The sequence below is a fragment of the Erpetoichthys calabaricus genome, chromosome 7, assembly GCF_900747795.2.
Source record: "Erpetoichthys calabaricus chromosome 7, fErpCal1.3, whole genome shotgun sequence".
Classification (NCBI taxonomy): domain Eukaryota; kingdom Metazoa; phylum Chordata; class Cladistia; order Polypteriformes; family Polypteridae; genus Erpetoichthys; species Erpetoichthys calabaricus.
The window spans coordinates 93,227,651-93,246,890 of record NC_041400.2 but is presented as its reverse complement, the minus strand read 5'-3'; the positions used below and the strand labels follow the sequence as shown (position 1 = coordinate 93,246,890).

Genomic DNA, 19,240 nt, shown 5'->3' with positions numbered 1-19,240 from the left:
CTGTCACTGACAAACAAAAAAGTTCCAAATAATGACATTAAATATCCTTTATTTTTAAATGTATAGTTTGAATTAATGAAACAAGAAACATTACTTTAAAAGAGAATTCAGCAACATATAATATGCTTACAAAAAAAAAAAAAAACAGCCTCAAAATATTTCTCCAAGATTATGTTTCACATTGATGAACTCTCAATCGAAAAGACTATGCAATGCTTAATCTTTAGCCTGGCATGATCCTTCACTAAACACAGCACAGACTCACAGTTTTAAGTTGGCAGCTACATCCTTAAAATCTAAATGATGCTTGTTTGTTAGTTTAATAAGTATTCACTGCATCTGAGAACAAATGTATCTCAGTATCAAAACAACATTTCCCCTTAAGAGTATTGTGAAAAAAATGTGGATGCTATTAAAGTAAAAGGCAGTCTCAGTAAAAATTTAAAGCCCTCTTCACTGTTTCATTCCCCAGAAAAAACTAAGAACTGACTGATTCGTTATACCAGATTAGGATACACTACAGCTGTTTATGAATATGTATGTGTGTGTATATATTTACGTGTATACACATACTGTGTATAATACATACATACATACATACATACATACATAGTGTGGCAGATTGCTGGGTTTCTTACCTGGCCGGGATGCCTAGAAGGACCGGAAAGGGACATGAATAGTGTCCGGGTCATGAGGGGGCAACCACCCTGGACTAGGAGAGGACCACGGGAGAGGAACACAGAGGTTCTGGCCTGTTGGGACCCGTGGCCACCGCCAGAGGGTGCCTCAAGCCTCGTGGGATCCGGCGAACTGTCACTTCCGCCACACCAGGCAAGATGGTGGATGAACCTGCCAGAGACGCCCGGAGTGCTTCCGGTGCAAAGGGCAGCACTTCCGCCACACCAGGAAGTGCTGCCGGAAGGTTGTCATCAGCCACCTGGAGCACATCCGGGTGGGAATAAAAGGCGCTGCCTTCATACAATCGGAAAGCTTGAGTCGGGAGTTGGAGCAGGACAAACCTCCCAGGAGGAAGTAGGCGGCCAAGGACTGAGGAAAGAAGAGATTTATTGTGGTGATTAATTGCTGTGTGCATTTTGTGGTGTTCAGGACTTAAATCCTGTGTTTATTTGGGAGAAATAAACGTGTGTCTTTTTATAAAGATGTGGTCTCCGACTGGTGGTGTCCGGGTAAGTCTCACAATACATACATATACAGTATATACATACAGTGTGTGTATATATATATATATATATAGCTTTCTATGGGTCACCTAGTAAGTCATTGGTGGAAACTAAATGAGCAACCTTGGTGTTAAAAATCCAGTGTTCTAGCCAGAACAGAACTTGTACTGATGTACAGTGGAGTCCATTCTCACAGGGTGAAACACTTCATGGTATGGCACATTCTGAGAAACAATACAGGGACAATGGCACTCGCACCAGTAGATTCAGGGATAGTTTTTAAATATGTAATACTTGCATATATACTGTGCTTATAAAATAGAACTGAACATACTGTATATGCTGCATGCTAAGAAAACTTTTTATTGTATTTATTTCCACTGTTGTAAGGAGACATGCACATGACAATAACCTTGACTTGAAATCCTTATGAACTATATCGTTCAGCATTCACTATTCTAAAGCTTTCAGATTTGCTCTGTTCTTCAGTAACTATATTTTTTCCTTCTGCTATTCTGTTCTGATATTGTCACCCTTTATGAGAAAAGGAAGTGATGGTTCATCAACCATAATTGAAAACAGTTATCAAAAAGGCTGCAAGTTAAATAAGCCAAAGTGGATTTGGTATTGTGTTGGAAACAAATCAATAAACAAATACATTCAAGTGATGTTCTATGTACTTGTATTAATGCCATACAAGCCAAATAATAAATGGTATGCTCACTCTATACAGGGTGTAATCAGAAACCAATTTTTACCACTCCAAGGGTGCTTCTTCTCTAACTAAAGCAATGTAATTAATTTGTTTCAATTATGCACAGTATTCACATTTCATACAATGGTGTAAAATCCACCTGCCTGGATGAATGGAATAGTCATCTTAATGCATTAGTGCAGAGAAGTGACTAGAAAGCATGAGATATCAAACAAATAATTTTTGTAGAATTTCTCCAGACAAATAGAGCAATATGTCCTACTATAACTAAGAATGCAACTGAACTGTGAACTTTAGCTCATTTTTATTAAATACTACTGAATAATTTAAAGGTATAACAATGGACAGGTAACAGAAATGAAAAGTTGTTAAGGAAGGAAAAGTACTGAAGGAGGATAAAGTTGCTGACTGGAGGTGAATGGGCATTGATGTAACACTGAGAAGAGGCATCCTTCATGTACTTAAATTACTGTTCATTTAAGTGAGAAATGGAATATATTTAACTTTTATGTACGGACACTGAGATGGCAAAACAATAAGATAACAAGGATGGTGTGAGATATGGCCGGCCATTTATCCCAGCCAATACCCCCAGGCCGCTAGATGGAGTCCTCCTTGCAACGTGGAGATGCCCCGAATTCCAGCAGGGCATCATGGACTATGGAGTTTTAATACACAGCCCTGCTGGATAACGTCGGGGCCGCCAGGAGTCGCTGCAGGGAGGCCCAGAGATTTATATTTTCCTTATAGCATGGAAGTATTTCCAACTCATGGAAACAGAAGAAATGATATACTTCCGGGCTGAAGAAAAAAGAGAAGTTTTTGCCTGACCCGGAAGTGAAAGAAAGTCACATGGACTGAGGGACAAAGACTTCCGGGTCATGGACTATAAAAGGACCATGGGAAATCCCAGACAGCGAGCTGAGCTGGTGGAAGGGTGGCAACGCGTCTGGGAGAGGAGGATTGGTTATTGATTTATTATTGTATTGATTATATGAATAGTGTGGAGTGGAGGGTGCTTTGTGCACATTATTATTACAAAATAAATAATAATTAGGTGGATTGGCGATTCTAAATTGGCCCTAGTGTGTGCTTGGTGTGTTTGTGTGTGTCCTGCGGTGGGTTGGCGCCCTGCCCAGGATTGGTTCTCTGCCTTGCGCCCTGTGTTGGCTGGGATTGGCTCCAGCAGACCCCCGTGACCCTGTGTTTGGATTCAACGGGTTGGAAAATGGATGGATGGATAGATAGATGGATAATAATTGTAATTTTACCCGGTGTTTGGAGTGGTACCTTAGGGTTCAAGGGAGCTCTAGCGCCCCCTACTGTTACAATGGGCATGCAGGTCAGTAAAGAGTGTCCAGTGATGGACTAATACATTGTCTACTGTTGGTTCCTGCATTGCATCCAGTGCTGTTGATATAAACAACAGAGCAAGCATGAATTACATTAGATTAGCAAGTTCTCAAAATGTTCTTCTTATCCTGAACACCTGGTTACTTTTAAATTTTTTGTCTGTTTTGTCACACTATTATTTTCATGCCAAAAAAATCAATAAGCAAAAGCGAAATACTATAAATGGCGGTTTTTGTTAATGTGCATTAATGCTACATGAAACTCTCTTCATGGTGCAGTTTGGCAGCGGTGGGGTCGCAAAATACATTAGTGACATGATTTGTAGTCTGTTAAGTGGGGCTGCAAGATGTTAATGGAGTAATTGTAAAGTTTTTTTATCAGCAGTAAGTTGGTCAGACTGGAAAGTGTTAGTTAACTGTTTGCTATTAACATTTCAAATGTTGAACACAAATGGAGAAGGAGCTACAGTAATCCCACCTCCATCGCGGGGGTTGCGTTCCAGACCCCCCCGCGAAAGGTGAAAATCCGCGAAGTAGAAACCATATGTTTATATGGTTATTTTTATATTGTCATGCTTGGGTCACAGATTTGCACAGAAACACAGGAGGTTGTAGAGAGACAGGAACTTTATTCAAACACTGCAAACAAACATTTGTCTCTTTTTCAAAAGTTTAAACAGTGCTCCATGACAAGACAGAGATGACAGTTCTGTCTCACAATTAAAAGAATGCAAACATATCTTCCTCTTCAAAGGAGTGCGTGTCAGAGAGAGAGAGAGAGAGAGAAAAAAAAGCAAACAGTCAAAAATCAATAGGGCTGTTTGGCTTTTAAGTATGCGAAGCACCGCCGGACAAAGTAGCTGCGAGGAAGGGAGCATGCATTTTTCAGCATTTTTTAGAGGAGCGTCCGTATCCTCTAGGCCAGTATGCGAACAGCCCCTCTGCTCACACCCCCTCCATCAGAAGGAGAGAGAGGAAAGCAAACAATCAAAAATCAATAAGTGATGTTTGATCTTTTAAGTACGCGAAGCACCATGCGGGAAGCATATCGCTTGCAAAGCAGCCACATGTAAGCCCAGCAAAGAAGGGAGCACTGTGAAGGTAATCTTTCAGCGTTTTCTGAGGAGCGGCCGTGTCCTCTAGGGGTGCGAACAGCCCCCGTGCTCACAATATATTTGAGGAGTTTTATTTAATACATAATACGCGCTGTGGTTGGGTAGCTTCTCAGCCATCTGCCAATAGCGTCCCTTGTATGAAATCAACTGGGCAAACCAACTGAGGAGTGTATCAGAAATTAAAAGACCCATTGTCCGCAGAAATCCGCGAACCAGCAAAAAATCTGCGATATATATTTAAATATGCTTACATATAAAATCCGCGATAGAAGCCGCAAAAGTCGAAGCGCGATATAGCAAGGGATTACTGTACAGTGGTAACAGTCAAGGGTAAAAGTGTAGAGTAGCTTCAAGATTCGTTCTTACTTCTGAAATAGTATGTCTGCCATTGAGGTAAAAATTTCTTGCTCCACCTGTGTTTAGAGTTTTTTGGTGTGAGTGCGAGACAAGACACGGGGAGAAAGAAAATTAAGTGAAATTTCAAAAACCTAAGAAAATGTTTAGAAGTATGTATTGGAACCCAAATGAAGAATTCAGAAAAAAAAAAAAAAAGAGTAATAGGGAGTAATACACTGAGCGAAAATACACGCTGAAAGAAATGCAAAAAATATCTAGGCCAATATGTACAATGTGATGCAAGTATAAGGGATGAGAATGATAAAGCCATGGCCAGAAGTGGTGGTAGATGACAGAAAAAGAATGGCTCTCATAGCTAAGAATAATATCCAACTGGGAGAACAGAATCTGGTGAACAATTAATTAACAGGAGAAAAAAAAGAGATAATGGCAACAGCTGTAGTATTAGAATACTACGATATCACGCAATATAGCTTACATTTCCAAGCCAGTCAAAGAACAAAACAAAAATACAGTAAACATGTCTTAATTAGTTCCTCAATAGCACCTCACGTTTATATATTACAACAGCTTGTAATGTTTTCAAACACCAAACACTTTCTATTTCATATAAAAAACTTTAAAATAATTCACTCAGCAGAAAGGCTATAATGTCAACTACAGCTGCTGTAGGTGGTTAACAATAGAGTAGGCTCTTCAGGATCTTCTTATTTGCTTCTGCATTCAGCCACATAACACACTTGAAAATAACCACTTACTTAAGAAAGGTGGAGTACTGCATTTTTTATGAACTGATCTAATAGAGTTTGTGAACCATACAAGCTGGTTAAAAACTATCAAAATCCAGGTTTTCTTAAGTGTGTACATGTTAAGCATAGCTCTATTAATGTTTTGTGGTTATATTTTGTGCACCAGGCAGTACAGTGGGTAGCTGTTATCTCATAACCCAAGATACCACTAACTGATTGTGCACACATTTGTTATCAGGGTAGACTTTGCACATTCACTCTGTGGGCATGTGATTTCTCTGGGATCGACAGTTTTCTCCTACATTACAGAAAAGGGCATGATAATTTGCTAGGCAGGAGTGTGTGTGTGTGGTCTAAGCATCATTGTGTGGTATAGCAAACTTGTGTATTATTCAAGGTTAGTTTCTTTCTTCATTGTGCTTAATAGTGCAAGGAAAGGCTCCAGTTTCCCACAGTCCTATAAAAGGATTGAATGAATGAATTTCATATGTGCACATGAGAGTTGAATAAACATAGCACAGTCAGCAGTAGCTAGTTTTCTGTGTCATACTGATATGGATTTAGTGGTGCATAATTTGTGTTCTAAACAAATTGTATTTCTTTTATTTGTCTAGAACAAAATAAGTAACAAATAATAGTGTACTAAGTAAATTTTAAGTTTTACAGTTAGTACAGATTAAAGAAAAAACGCAGCCAAATGTCTTTTATGTTACTTACTCCATATACTTTGTAGGGGTACCAAAGAAAAAGATTTAATCTTATGTTTTCATGCACAGAAGGGATAGAAACAATTTTATGAAATAATAGAAGGCAATAGCGGCCAGAGTTGTACAATAGCACATGATGTGAGAAATATCCCTTTTAAATTTTTTTCTGTGCTGTTTTTAAATGTTAACTCTGTCAAGGTACTTGTAAAAATTGTTTTCAAACACTCCATGTAACATGACATTAGAGCAAAGAGTATAGATATTAAACTCATATAAGTTTTATTGTTTTAACTAGGGGGCAAACCCCGCCCCGGCGACTTCGGCGCCCATCCCCCAGTTGCGGCCAAAATATTACTAAATTTGTAAATGTACAAAAGAAAAATTATTTTTTATTGGAGTCAAAAATCACAAAATTCTATAAATATGTAAAAGAAAAATTAATTATTATTCAACGGAGTAAAAATCATGAAACAAGAATAAAATATTGACTTTCTTACCGATTGGAGTATTCCCATTAAACTGAGGTCCACTATGCTCAATGCACGACTTTCTTGATATTTTAGTTAATAATTTAAAAACAGAATAACAATCTGAAAATCTACCATCACATTAAAGTTTGATAAATTCTGAAAAGAATGATACCAAACAGCATGACAAAAAACATGACATAAAAACGTCAAATAAAATCATTGCATTTTTAGGCTTAGGATTTTATATGTATAGAGTAGATAATATTCCAGGTGCATCACACTTATCCTGTGTAGAATCAGAGGTGTGGTCTTTGGGAGTATGGTGTATATTGCTTGCTGGGAAATATACTATTTACAACTTTTTGGAAGAAAATGAAAATATAGGCTGGCATGCTGATTGTAGAAAGTCACATTCTGAAGACTGGGAGGAGGCCTGCTCTGTGTACTCAATGTGTGGGTGCTCTATCGGCATGTATGGATTTTCTTACCAGTTTCTTTGGACATCAGATCAAATGAAACTGCAGTCGCGCAATCAGCATTCATGACAGAACTGCCAAATATGTGACTACAGTGCAAATTTTCTGCTTTGAACAATTACTCAGCTATCATTTACATATTATTTTTTAGTCAGAAACAACAGGATTAGAACATAGCTAACGCTAGCTGATAATAGAAAACTGCACTTTGACCATTTGTATCTGTTGCTTCAGGGAAACAGAATCATTTTGCCTTGCTTTAGATAAAGCACTTTTTTCTCTCACTAGAATACAATACACATATACCCTAAATAATTTACTTTGAAAATGTGCTAAAATTCACAATAATAAATAAAATATAAGATGAATATGATGATATACAGTGCTTTTAAATAACTAAAGAAATAACATTGTAATAGGTTTCTAGGATTCACACAGCACAGTTAGATATAGGTTATTAAAGACAGCACATTGTCTTCTTTTTTATTGTATCCTCTTAATGTAGATTCTCCCTTATTTTGGAAGCCTGATAAAGAAAATGAAAGCTGAGGTCTATAAGAACAATCCTTGCTGAGTGAATGCAAATCAGCTTTATTGGCCATGCAGCACTGAACATTCCAAACCTCCTATAAAACCTTTACTCTTTCAGTTTCTGTCAGTTTCAACTATAAGGAATGTAATCAGGAAATGGAAGGCCACAGGCACAGTTGCTGTAGATGGTGTATCTGTACATCGTTCTACAATTCAGCGCAATTTGCACAAAGAACATCTGTATGGCAGGGTGATGAGAAAGAAGCCCTTTCTGAACTCACGCCACAAACAGAGTCGCTTGTTGTATGCAAATGCTCATTTAGACAAGCCAGATTCATTTTGGAACAAAGTGCTTTGGACTGATGAGACAAAAATTGAGTTATTTGGTCATAACAAAAGCGCTTGCATGGCGGAAAAACACCACCGCATTCCAAGATAAACACCTGCTACCTACTGTCAAATTTGGTGGAGGTTCCATCATGCTGTGGGGCTGTGTGGCTGTCTAATTCAGGGACTGGGGCCCTTGTTAAAGTCGAAGGTTGGATGAATTCAACCCAATATCAACAAATTCTTTAGGATAATGTTCAAGCATCAGTCACAAAGTTGAAGTTACACAGGGGTTGGATATTCCAACAAGACAATGACCCAAAACACAGTTCGAAATCTACAAAGGCATTCATGCAGAGGGAGAAGTACAATGTTCTGGAATGGCCGTCACAGTCCCCTGACTTGAATATCATCGAAAATCTATGGGATGATTTGAAGCAGGCTGTCCATGCTCAGCAGCCATCACATTTAACTGAACTGGAGAGATTTTGTATGGAAGAATGGTCATAAATACCTCCATCCAGAAGCCAGACACTCATCAAAGGCTATAGGAGGCGTCTAGAGGCTATTATATTTACAAAAGGAAGCTCAACTAAGTATTGATGTAATATCTCTGTTGGGGTACCCAAATTTATGCACTTGTCTAATTTTGTTATGATGCATATCGCATATTTTCATTAGTACTTCCGGCACCGCCGAGAGTGGCAGCCTTTTCAGCAGCTCCGTGTATGACTGTATGTGTATGACTTTATTTTTCTACTTTTTTCTCTTTTTTTTATTGCTCACTCCTATCACTTTATTTTATGTGGATTTGTTCCCTGGACACACTTACTTTTACAACGTGGGCATGGATTTTTACATGCAGAGACTCGTCTATTCAAGTACTCAACTTCGAGCGCTGAGAACAAATGCCAGTGCCGGTGTGGTTCCCTATTTACCCGACGAGGTAAGAAGACGGTATCGTAGCAGCAGAGCCGGCACTAAGCTAAAAATGAAGCGGATTGCGAGAAAGTGGCGTTTTAAGCCTTCGGTGCCTTCTGTGATTCTGGGAAATGTGAACTCAATCTCAAATAAGATCGACGAACTGGCTGCGCTGGTGAAAAATGTCAGAACCTACAGAGAATGCAGTTTGTTGTGCTTTTGTGAAACGTGGCTAACTACCACCATCCCAGATGCTAACGTGGAGCTACCCGGGTTTAGCACAGTTACAGCGGACAGAGATGCAAGTACCTGCGGGAAGCACAAAGGAGAAGGAATCGCTCTCTATTTTAATATACGGTGGTGTAACTCTGGACATGTTAGCGTCAAAGTCTCCACTTGCTGCCGGGACATCGAACTGTTGGCCGTAAGTTTGCGTCCCTATTACTTGCCCAGAGAGTTTGGACACGTCATTGTTGTCATCGTGTACATCCCTCCTCGGGCGACTGTGGAGACAGCGAGTGACATCATCCATTCTGCTGTTGCTAAGTTACAAACGCAGCATCCTGAGGCGCTTGTGCTAATCGCTGGAGACTTTAACCATGTGACGCTGGACAAAACTGTGTGCAGATGGTGCAGACCTATAAATACCTGGGAGTGCAGCTGGATGATAAATTAGACTGGACTGCCAATACTGATGCTCTGTGTAAGAAAGGACAGAGACGGTTATACTTCCTTAGAAGGCTGGCGTCCTTCAACATCTGCAATAAGATGCTGCAGATGTTCTATGAGACGGTTGTGGCGATAGCCCTCTTCTACGCGGTGGTGTGCTGGGGAGGCAGCATTAAGAAGAAAGATGCCTCACGCCTGGACAAACTGGTGAGGAAGGCAGGCTCTATTGTTGGCATGGAGCTGGACAGTTTGACATCTGTGGCAGAGAGACGGGCACTCAGCAGGCTCCTATCAATTATGGAAAATCCACTGCATCCACTAAACAGTGTCATCTCCAGACAGAGGAGCAGCTTCACTGACAGACTGCTGTCACTGTCCTACTCCACTGACAGACTGAGAAGATCGTTCCTCCCCCAAACTATGCAACTCTTCAGTTTCACCCGGGGGGGGGGGGGGGGGGGGGGGGGGGGGGGGGTAAACATTAACATTATACAAAGTTATTGTCTGTTTTTACCTGCATTATTATCAGTCTTTAATTTAATATTGTTTTTTGTATCAGTAAGTTGCTGCTGGAGTATGTGAATTTCCCCTTGGGATTAATAAAGTATCTATCTATCTATCTATCTATCTATCTATCTATCTATCTATCTATCTATCTATCTATCTATCTATCTATCTATCTATTTTCTGTTAATGCAATACACTTAATATCACTGCTGAAATACTACTGTTTCCATAAGGCATGTCATATATTAAAAGGAAGTTGCTACTTTGAAAGCTCAACCAACGATAAATAAAAATCCAAAGAATTAAGAGGGGTTCCCAGAATTTTTCATATGACTGTATTATGAGCATTCCTCTTAAATTTTTAAAAATTTCCCAATGCAAAGCATCATGGTCTGATGCAGCCAACAATTTTACCTTGACACTTAAAAAAAAATATATTTCAATTCTTCATCACTTAAATCTTTCAAAAACTGTTACGTTTAGAAAATCTAAACTACAAATTTGTTTTAGATGATCCACAACCAACAACTAACAATAAGACTTCAATAAATTCCATTTTTAATTCAAATGAACTGGAGTCTGCTGCCTGTGAAATTTATTTTGCCATCACAAGCATATTGGGGATACATATTTAATTATATTATATTGTAAAGCGGGGGCGGCACGGTGGCGCAGTGGGTAGCGCTGCTGCCTTGCAGTTGGGTGATCTGGGGACCTGGGTTCGCTTCCCGGGTCCTCCCTGCATGGAGTTTGCATGTTCTCCCCGTGTCTGCGTGGGTTTCCTCCGGGCGCTCCGGTTTCCTCCCACAGTCCAAAGACATGCAGGTTAGGTGGATTGGCGATTCTAAATTGGCCCTAGTGTGTGCTTGGTGTGTGGGTGGGTGTTTGTGTGTGTCCTGCGGTGGGTTGGCACCCTGCCCAGGATTGTTTCCTGCCTTGTGCCCTGTGTTGGCTGGGATTGGCTCCAGCAGACCCCCGTGACCCTGTGTTCGGATTCAGCGGGTTGGAAAATGGATGGATGGATATTGTAAAGCACTGTTAAAATGTATGTATCTGAAATAGTTTACTAACACATTTAATTACGTAAGTTCTATTTTTACTGTTATTTTTGCATATGAACAAGCAAAAATATGATAAAGTGTCTTTGATGGATGTGATAAAATCTCTTTGATGAAGGGACTACAAAATTTTAAATATTCCAACTTTCAGATCAATTAACTATGAAACAGAATGCATCTTAATGTTAAAAGATGTGTACATTTTATTTGTTGTTAGTAAATGCAGAAGTCTAATTGAAACAGTCTTGCTTTCCTTACTACAGTTAAAATTATGCCATATGGAGCTGGATGCTAAGAACAATTTTCCATCTTAACATGCTACTAGGGGGATGTGCTGTAATTCAGAAATGCTAATTTTATTCATATACCGATGACTCCACCTGATAATTCTCTAAATAACTGATTTAATAAGGTGAAAGTACCAATAAATTATTTGTCTGTACAATCAGGAAAACAAAAGTTGTTTCATCCATCCATCCATTGTCCAACCTGCTATATCTTAACGCAGGGTCATGGGGGTCTGCTGGAGCCAATCCCAGCCAACACAGGGAGCAAGGCAGGAACAAATCCCTGGGCAGGGTACCAGCCCACCGCAGGGCACACACACACACACCAAGCACACACTAGGGTCAATTTAGGATCGCCAATGCACCTAACCTGCATGTCTTTGGACAGTGGGTGGAAACCGGAGCACCCAGAGGAAACCCACACAGACACGGGGAGAACATGCAAACTCCACAAAGGGAGGACCCAGGAAGCGAACCCAGGTCTCCTTACAGAGAGGCAGCAGCGCTACCACTGCACCACCAAATGAATTTAAACTTCAATGATTACATAAAGTTTTGAGACTATTAACACTAGTCTAACTATTATACATATTAGTATACTATACTATACATATTAGAAAGTTAATTAATTATGTCAAGAAAAACTATGATACAGGGAACCTCGGTTCACGAACATCTTGGTACACGTACAAATCGGTTTACGACCAAAAAGTTCGCCAAACTTTTGCCTCAGTTCACGACCACACACTCAGTATACAAACAAGCCAGTTTCCCTTTCGGTTTGTATATGTTCAGTCTCTCCCTGTGCATTTCCTGTGCAGCGAGCAAGAGAGCGCGACACACACACACACAGGCAGCGCGAGAGAGATGCAGCGCGAGAGACAGAGGCACACACACAGGCAGCACGAGACAGAGAGAGTCGCGCGCGCCCACACACAGGAGCGAGAGAGAGAGACAGATGCGCACACACACAGGAGCGGTCGAGAGAGAGGCGCACACACAGCAGTGGGCTAGAGAGACACACACAGAGGTGCTCCAGGCTTGCAAAAGAGAGACGCACGCACGCACACACACACAGGCGCAGGAGAGAGAGAGAGAGAGAGAGAGAGAGAGAGAGAGAGAGAGAGAGAGAGAGAGAGAGAGAGAGAGAGAGAGAGAGAGAGAGAGAGAGAGGGAGGGAGGGACGCATAAGGTAGAGAAGGCTTGTTTTTGTTTTCAGTTCTGTTTACAGTGATTGGTTCGTAGCCTGCATTGTGGCAAAGTTACTTTTCTTGGTGGTTTATTAAATTACGGATTTTTCAAATGTTCATTTTTTTCCCTGTGCTTAAAACTCATTAAAAAAAAAAGTGTTTTTAGCGAGCGGTTCCTAGCACTATAGCGCAAACTATTGCACTGTTAGTTTTCTCTGTTGTTCAAGGTTTTCTCAGTGTTATTCAATGTTTTTACATTTAGTTTACTATTACACTGTGCATTCTATGGTATAATTAACTATATTTGTGCTTAAAAACTAATATATATATATATATATATATATATATATATATATATATATATATATATATACAGTTAGTTCGTACGGTCTGGAATGGATTAATTGTATTTATATACAATCCTATGGGGCAAATTGCTTCGGTTAACGACCAACTTGGTTTACGACCTGAGTTTTGGAACGAATTATGGTCGTGAACCGAGGTTCCGCTGTATTATTTTAGTGTTAGACTATCTAAATTGTTTGATTAATACTAGTTAATTCAAGACATGTTTTAAATGCTTATAGCTAGTGCAAAGATGTATAATCATATAAACTCCAGCTCTTAAATCTGCATATTGTCTTCTGTTTAAATTTAGAGTGGATTCCAAATAATTTCTTTTGACATATAATATCAGAAATGGCTTAGCCTACTACATTAAATAATTAATAAATGTCTGTGGTCCAGGGACTACATAGCAATCAGTTTTTTTTTAATTCCAAGATAAAGAAAACTACTTTAACATTTAGCTACAGGGTGTTGAAACTCTGGAAAGACCTCCCCGCCAATATTAAAAAGGCTAATCAGTGTCACAAGTTGAACACTATTATTGTGGGATAGCATACATTTGTTAGAGCTGTTTGAGAGACTGTTCATATAACCTCAGTAATAATCATTGTGATACTTTTTTACATATTCTGCTTCTGTTTTTGTTAGTTTACAATTGCTGGCATTGGAATTAAACCACTGATGTGTCGTCACCAATCACAGATCCAACATTAAAATGTCACTGTATTTTGAAAGAGTTATCAGCATTGTATATGCACCATGGTAAACTGTCATGGGTATCCACTGGATGGAATATTCATAAACTTTTTTCTGATGCCAGATGGACTTAGCATAACATATTCATACTTTTCATTTAACTATTAATATTTCGTTGTTTGAAAAACCTAAAAAAATAAATAATAAAGTTCTACAAATTTGTACACACAAACAATTCTTATTCCCACTTCAAGATTGTAGGGGACTAAACATATCCCAGCAACATTGTAAAAAGACAAATTCACCATAGACCGGGCATGAGTCTGCAGCAAGGAATGAGTGTAAATATGTGAATGTTTAGGATCTGCAATGGATGAATTAAAGCCCCACTCATAGTTAGTTCACATATTTCATACCTTTAAATAAGCAGGTCAGAAAATTGATGGATGAATTAAACTAATGCAGTGTTCTTTTGTTTACATGTTTTATTTGCTTTCATTATTTTAGTAATTTATTTTTTGCAAGGTTACTTACTGTATTCATGTTTACTCATGCTGCATTGGAGCTAATCATGGCTTTATCAGGGTCTTTACCAGAATATGAAAGCAGGCAGTAAATAAAATTATGTACATTTCTTCACAGATCATATTTAGCTTTAGTAGCATTAACAATGACAATGGCAACCTTTCATACTATCAACATAAGTTTGATTTAGACCATCTAACTTGTGATGATTATCCAAGAGCTAGTTTTCTTACCATCTGTTTGAGCACGGTGTTTTGTTCTGTCTCAATAAACTATAAAGCCCAAATAAATAACTTGAAAAAAATAAACTATAAAAATAAAGCTCAATAACTGCATTTAAATATTTGATTGTCTACAAAGGAACATTTAATTTTCCAATTTTTTCTAAGGCTTTATTTGCTGTAGTACAGTATGTTTATATGATTTAAATCCTGACATGATGCCATCCACTAGTTACAGTAAACGTAAAACATGGCTTTAACACCTACTCAAAGCATTTTCAAACAGAGTTTAGCTAAATGTCAATAAAGTTGAAAGGATAATTTTTCCAACATAATTAGCAGACATCACTTTCTACATCTTATATAATTTAATAAACAAATGGAAGTCATTCTTAGTAATCTGAAATTAACTAACACACATCTCAAATGTTGATATTCCTTAGTGGAAAATGTTTGGCACTAATCCAACAACAATTCCACAGATCATACAATTATATTACAAGATATTATTATAGTTACACTGGGTAATAGTTTGTTAAAATATTGATTTAATGACATCTTTATGCCTGGAGCATCAGGAGGTTACAGCAGATGTCTACAGGCACATCTGAGATTCTGTCTTCTGGCATGCTTCCAACATGGTACATGGAAAATTAAAAATAAACTGCATGCTGTGCAGATCAAGTAAATGGCTTGTAAAAAGAAAGATTCAAAATGTATACTAAACTTACATTAACACACTCATTCCTACCATGAAAATGTAAAAGATAAGACTATTTAACATACACATATGAAGCTGAATGAATTCAGATGTCTCTTTGTATGTCTAGGGCAGGGTAAAGTGACCCAGAGCTTCTACTGTCAATATGTCTCTTTCTTACCTCACCTTATACGCCTATTGCTATACTAATAAATACTGCCATATAGCTCCAAAGCATCGAAATATTTTTTTGCAAATGTTCAATCAGATCATTCAATGCAAAACTTCATTCTTTAAAAATAATCATTCCTGGTGCTGAAGATAAAATAAAAATAAGCTGAAGAGCTCTCTCAACAATATGAAAGGGCATACTCGTAGCCACAATGATACTTTATAGCACCCCACCAGTCACTGAATGAAGCTGTGAGGTTGTGAGATGAAAAAGAATGAAAGTAAGAATTCTCTCTTGTTAATCAAGTCACTTCCTTTCATCTAGCAACAACCTAATTTTAATTTTTGTATGACTAAAAGAAATAAAAACATGTCCACGAATATTTCTGATACTTTATACAAGAAACAATTTTTGTTTTTGAAAAGAGCACATTCTAAATTCCAATTACTTACCAGTTACGGGCGCCTCAATATCCAATAAATTCTTCTCAGATCTGAGAATAGCTGCTCCTTCTGTGATGAGCCTTAAGGCCACACTTTCCTCCAGACGGCCTTCCTTGGTCAAATGACCCTTTAAGACATCCACCCGGGGCTTCCCATCACTGTCAAACACTTCCTTTGCAGTTAGTCGATGGCTTGGAGGAAAAGGGACAGCTAAAAAAACAGAAGGAAAATAGAGGAACACAATTTAGTTTATGTGGCAGCAACTAAATAAACTTAACAAATATCAACACATTATTTATATACTATACTTCAAACAAGTGATGGCAACACTCTAAAAAGTCAATTTAAATACTGTATTTTACTTTTAAATTCAACAATTGCAGAGGATGGTTCACATATTATCAAGTAAGAAAAACTAAGGTTGTGCAAAAAATTGTATATGCTCATAGAACTTCAATTCACAGCATGGAGTGAACACATCAGGTTTGCTCAGTATGTGAAACCAGTAATTTTGGTCTCTATGGTGCAACTGTTGGTATTTATTTTGCGACTTTAGCTGTTTATGTTTAGAGTAGTCTCCTTCTATACTAAGAAGAAAACACAAGTAGAAAAATGGATGGAAGGTCTAGAAAATGACATCTGGATAAATTTTGATTCCAAATGTTCAGGCCACTTCAATTCATTTTATTCTATGGTCCAAATCAGTATTAGAAGCAAATGCCTACCTTGCTTATCCTGTAAGTTCAACAAGTGTCTATACATTATCTGGGCACAGCATAAGGCTCTGTGTTAAATGCTCACCATTTGCTTACTCTTGGACCATCAGCTTGTTGCTTAACCAGCCTGTTTACCAAAATATCAGATATGCAAAACACTATAACTATATTGTATGCATAAAGTACATTAGTATAGTGCTGAAAAAGAAAGGTGCTTTGTCATATAGTTTATCTGTGTATACAACTTTCAAAAAATGAGTACACTGGTCATTAAATATGTTTTACAATGCTACTATAAAAGATACAATAAAGATAAGAATATAAAATCACATTAAACCATGTTGCTATGAAGAAGAAAAAAAAATTAAAATTGGGACACATATTTCAATAAATGCCTGGCAAGATGAAACAGCGAGGCTAGCAACCTTTGTTAGACTAAAACCTAAAGGTTTCTAAAAATAATTAATATACTCTAAATCACATACTGACACAAGAAATTTTTGTTTGACTTACACCTCTATGCACATAATTATTCTCTTAAAATTTTAAAATGTAACCAAAGGGAATCTATGAAAGATAAAAAAAAATTATATACTTAATTCTGATTCTCCTATTCACATCATAACCAAAGCAAGCAATACATTCATTCCAGTTTTTTGAATATTGCTAATTACCTTTTGTTTGTGCCAGCAATTTAACTTTTCAAAACTGAAAGCAATCTAAAAATAAGTGTTTTTGCCACTGAAGGAAATAACATATACACAGAAACACACAGAATACTAAGAATGTGACGAATTGAATAACATGATAAGTGCCAACTAAACTTTTAAAAAGGTCTTTTTAAATTTTACAAATGAGAAGGTAGAATTTTGAAATAGGCTCTTTTTCCTTGTTAATCTCATACCTGCAATAAAGTCTCATATTATTATATATATAATTTTTATTACTATTATTATAATTATTATGCAAATCAGAATATAATTCAATTGTTTATGCAAATTTTTTACAAATGGAACAAAGGCAGGTTAAGTGATTTGCTCTGTTATCAAAGTTAGTCAAAACTGGGGATTTAGTTGACTAAGTCAAGTACCTGAGCCACTGTCCCAAAAAGCTTACAGTATAAATAAAAATGCCCTCTTCTCTATTAAAACAAGCAGCCCTTTACCCATAAAAGCTAATCAATTTAAAAAAGTGTAACTATGTAGATCATCTATAGAAGGAAAACAAATGTCTGAATTATGCATCAAAACAGAGGCTAAAAGTACATAAACTTAACAAACATTTATATTCATCATGTGTAAACTTCTAAATTAAGATGCACATTTCTTTAAAAATACAAATCCTGAATTTTTTAAGAAAACCTGTCAAAAAGGCATTTGTAATCTAAATGTACCAGATCCTACTCCAATCTGAAAAGACACTAAACAAACCAGTTACAAAAGATTTCTACCAACCAGTGATCTGTTCAAGAAAGAAAGATTAGATAATCCTAGCTGGTTTGCTTTAGCACAATTTTGCACCAGCATATTACCCTGTTCTAGAAAATGATTTAAATCGACTGACACAATCCTGGAGAGGGTGATCTTAACTAACACACGTTCAGAGTAAAACTCACAAGACCTTACAAGTCGAACATTGGACAGCTGATCAACCGCAGACTACAAGTCTAAGAAACAGAGGGAACAACCTTCATTACAGCAGAGCAAGAGGCGCTGGTGGCAGTGCAAGAAGATTAATGACTGCCCACATGGGGTCAGGAACAACTGCAGCACCCTCTGACGGCACCCCTGGATCCCAACAGGGTTGAAGGGAACTCCATCTCCCATGGAGCCCTGTGGGAATCCGAGGCACCACTGCCATCCATACAGTGAAGAGGCGTCTCGGCCGGACAAGGACCCCGGCTGTCTTTGACAATATTCACAAAGAAACACAAGTAAGTTTTAAACGAAAAGGGAATCTGTTGGCTTAATACTGTATTAATATTTTAAAACATGCACTCAAAAATATTTGCTGCCAACATAGAAAAAAAGTAACTCCAAAACTCAGAAGAAGCCTATGCAGTAAACCATTCAGATATTCAATAAAATATAAAGCATATTCTGACATATATGCTAACCAATTTGGATATTTGCTCCCAGAGAATTCTTCTAATGGAGTTTGCTTTGCTTTCCATTTTGCTTTGGTTTAAATCTAACCACATTCCCAAAGCTGCCAGAGCTGCAATAAGAGTATATAAAACCATATTAATATACAGTATAACTCTGTCATACTGAGTAAAATCAAATACACCTTCTACAGAAGCATCAGAAAATGAAAATAAAGTAAACAGATGTACAGTAAAGGAAAAATAATTAGCTGCTTTACTAGATTTCTATTCTGTTACTGTGCTTTCTTTCCTTCTTCACCTTAATAGGATACTGAATGTACTCTACAACACATTTTGTAAGTGTAGCCATTTGCTACAATAGAATGTTATGTATAATTACATTTTACTTTTATGGCTCTTAAAAGTACTGCACATAAAAAATAAAATTACTGTAATCGTTACTGAAAATGTCAGTAGGTAATAACTATAGAAAGGTGTATCCTAATATAACCAGAAATATGTAATACACAAGTTAGAATCTTAAACATTGTTTTTTGCATAAACATGATAAAAGTGAGACAGGGAACAAAATTAAACAGATATGTCATGGCAGCTCCTTTGTAAGGTATGCTGTAGGAAATTGGCCAGAAAATTTCTTCAAAAGGCTAAACTTGGACATTCCATAAAAGAGAAATATAACAAGCAAAACACTGGAAAACAG

General features: G+C 37.6%; 1 protein-coding gene across 2 annotated transcripts in view; it reads right to left on the bottom strand.

The window, feature by feature from the left end:
- LOC114654559 (protein phosphatase 3 catalytic subunit alpha) overlaps window positions 1-19,240 on the bottom strand; it is a 447,068-nt gene that overhangs the window by 222,228 nt on the left and 205,600 nt on the right. For both annotated transcript variants that reach the window (XM_028805172.2, XM_028805173.2), the window contains exon 2: window positions 15,727-15,927. In XM_028805172.2, coding sequence (XP_028661005.1) covers window positions 15,727-15,927 — 201 coding nt within the window. The remainder of the gene's footprint in view (window positions 1-15,726; window positions 15,928-19,240) is intronic.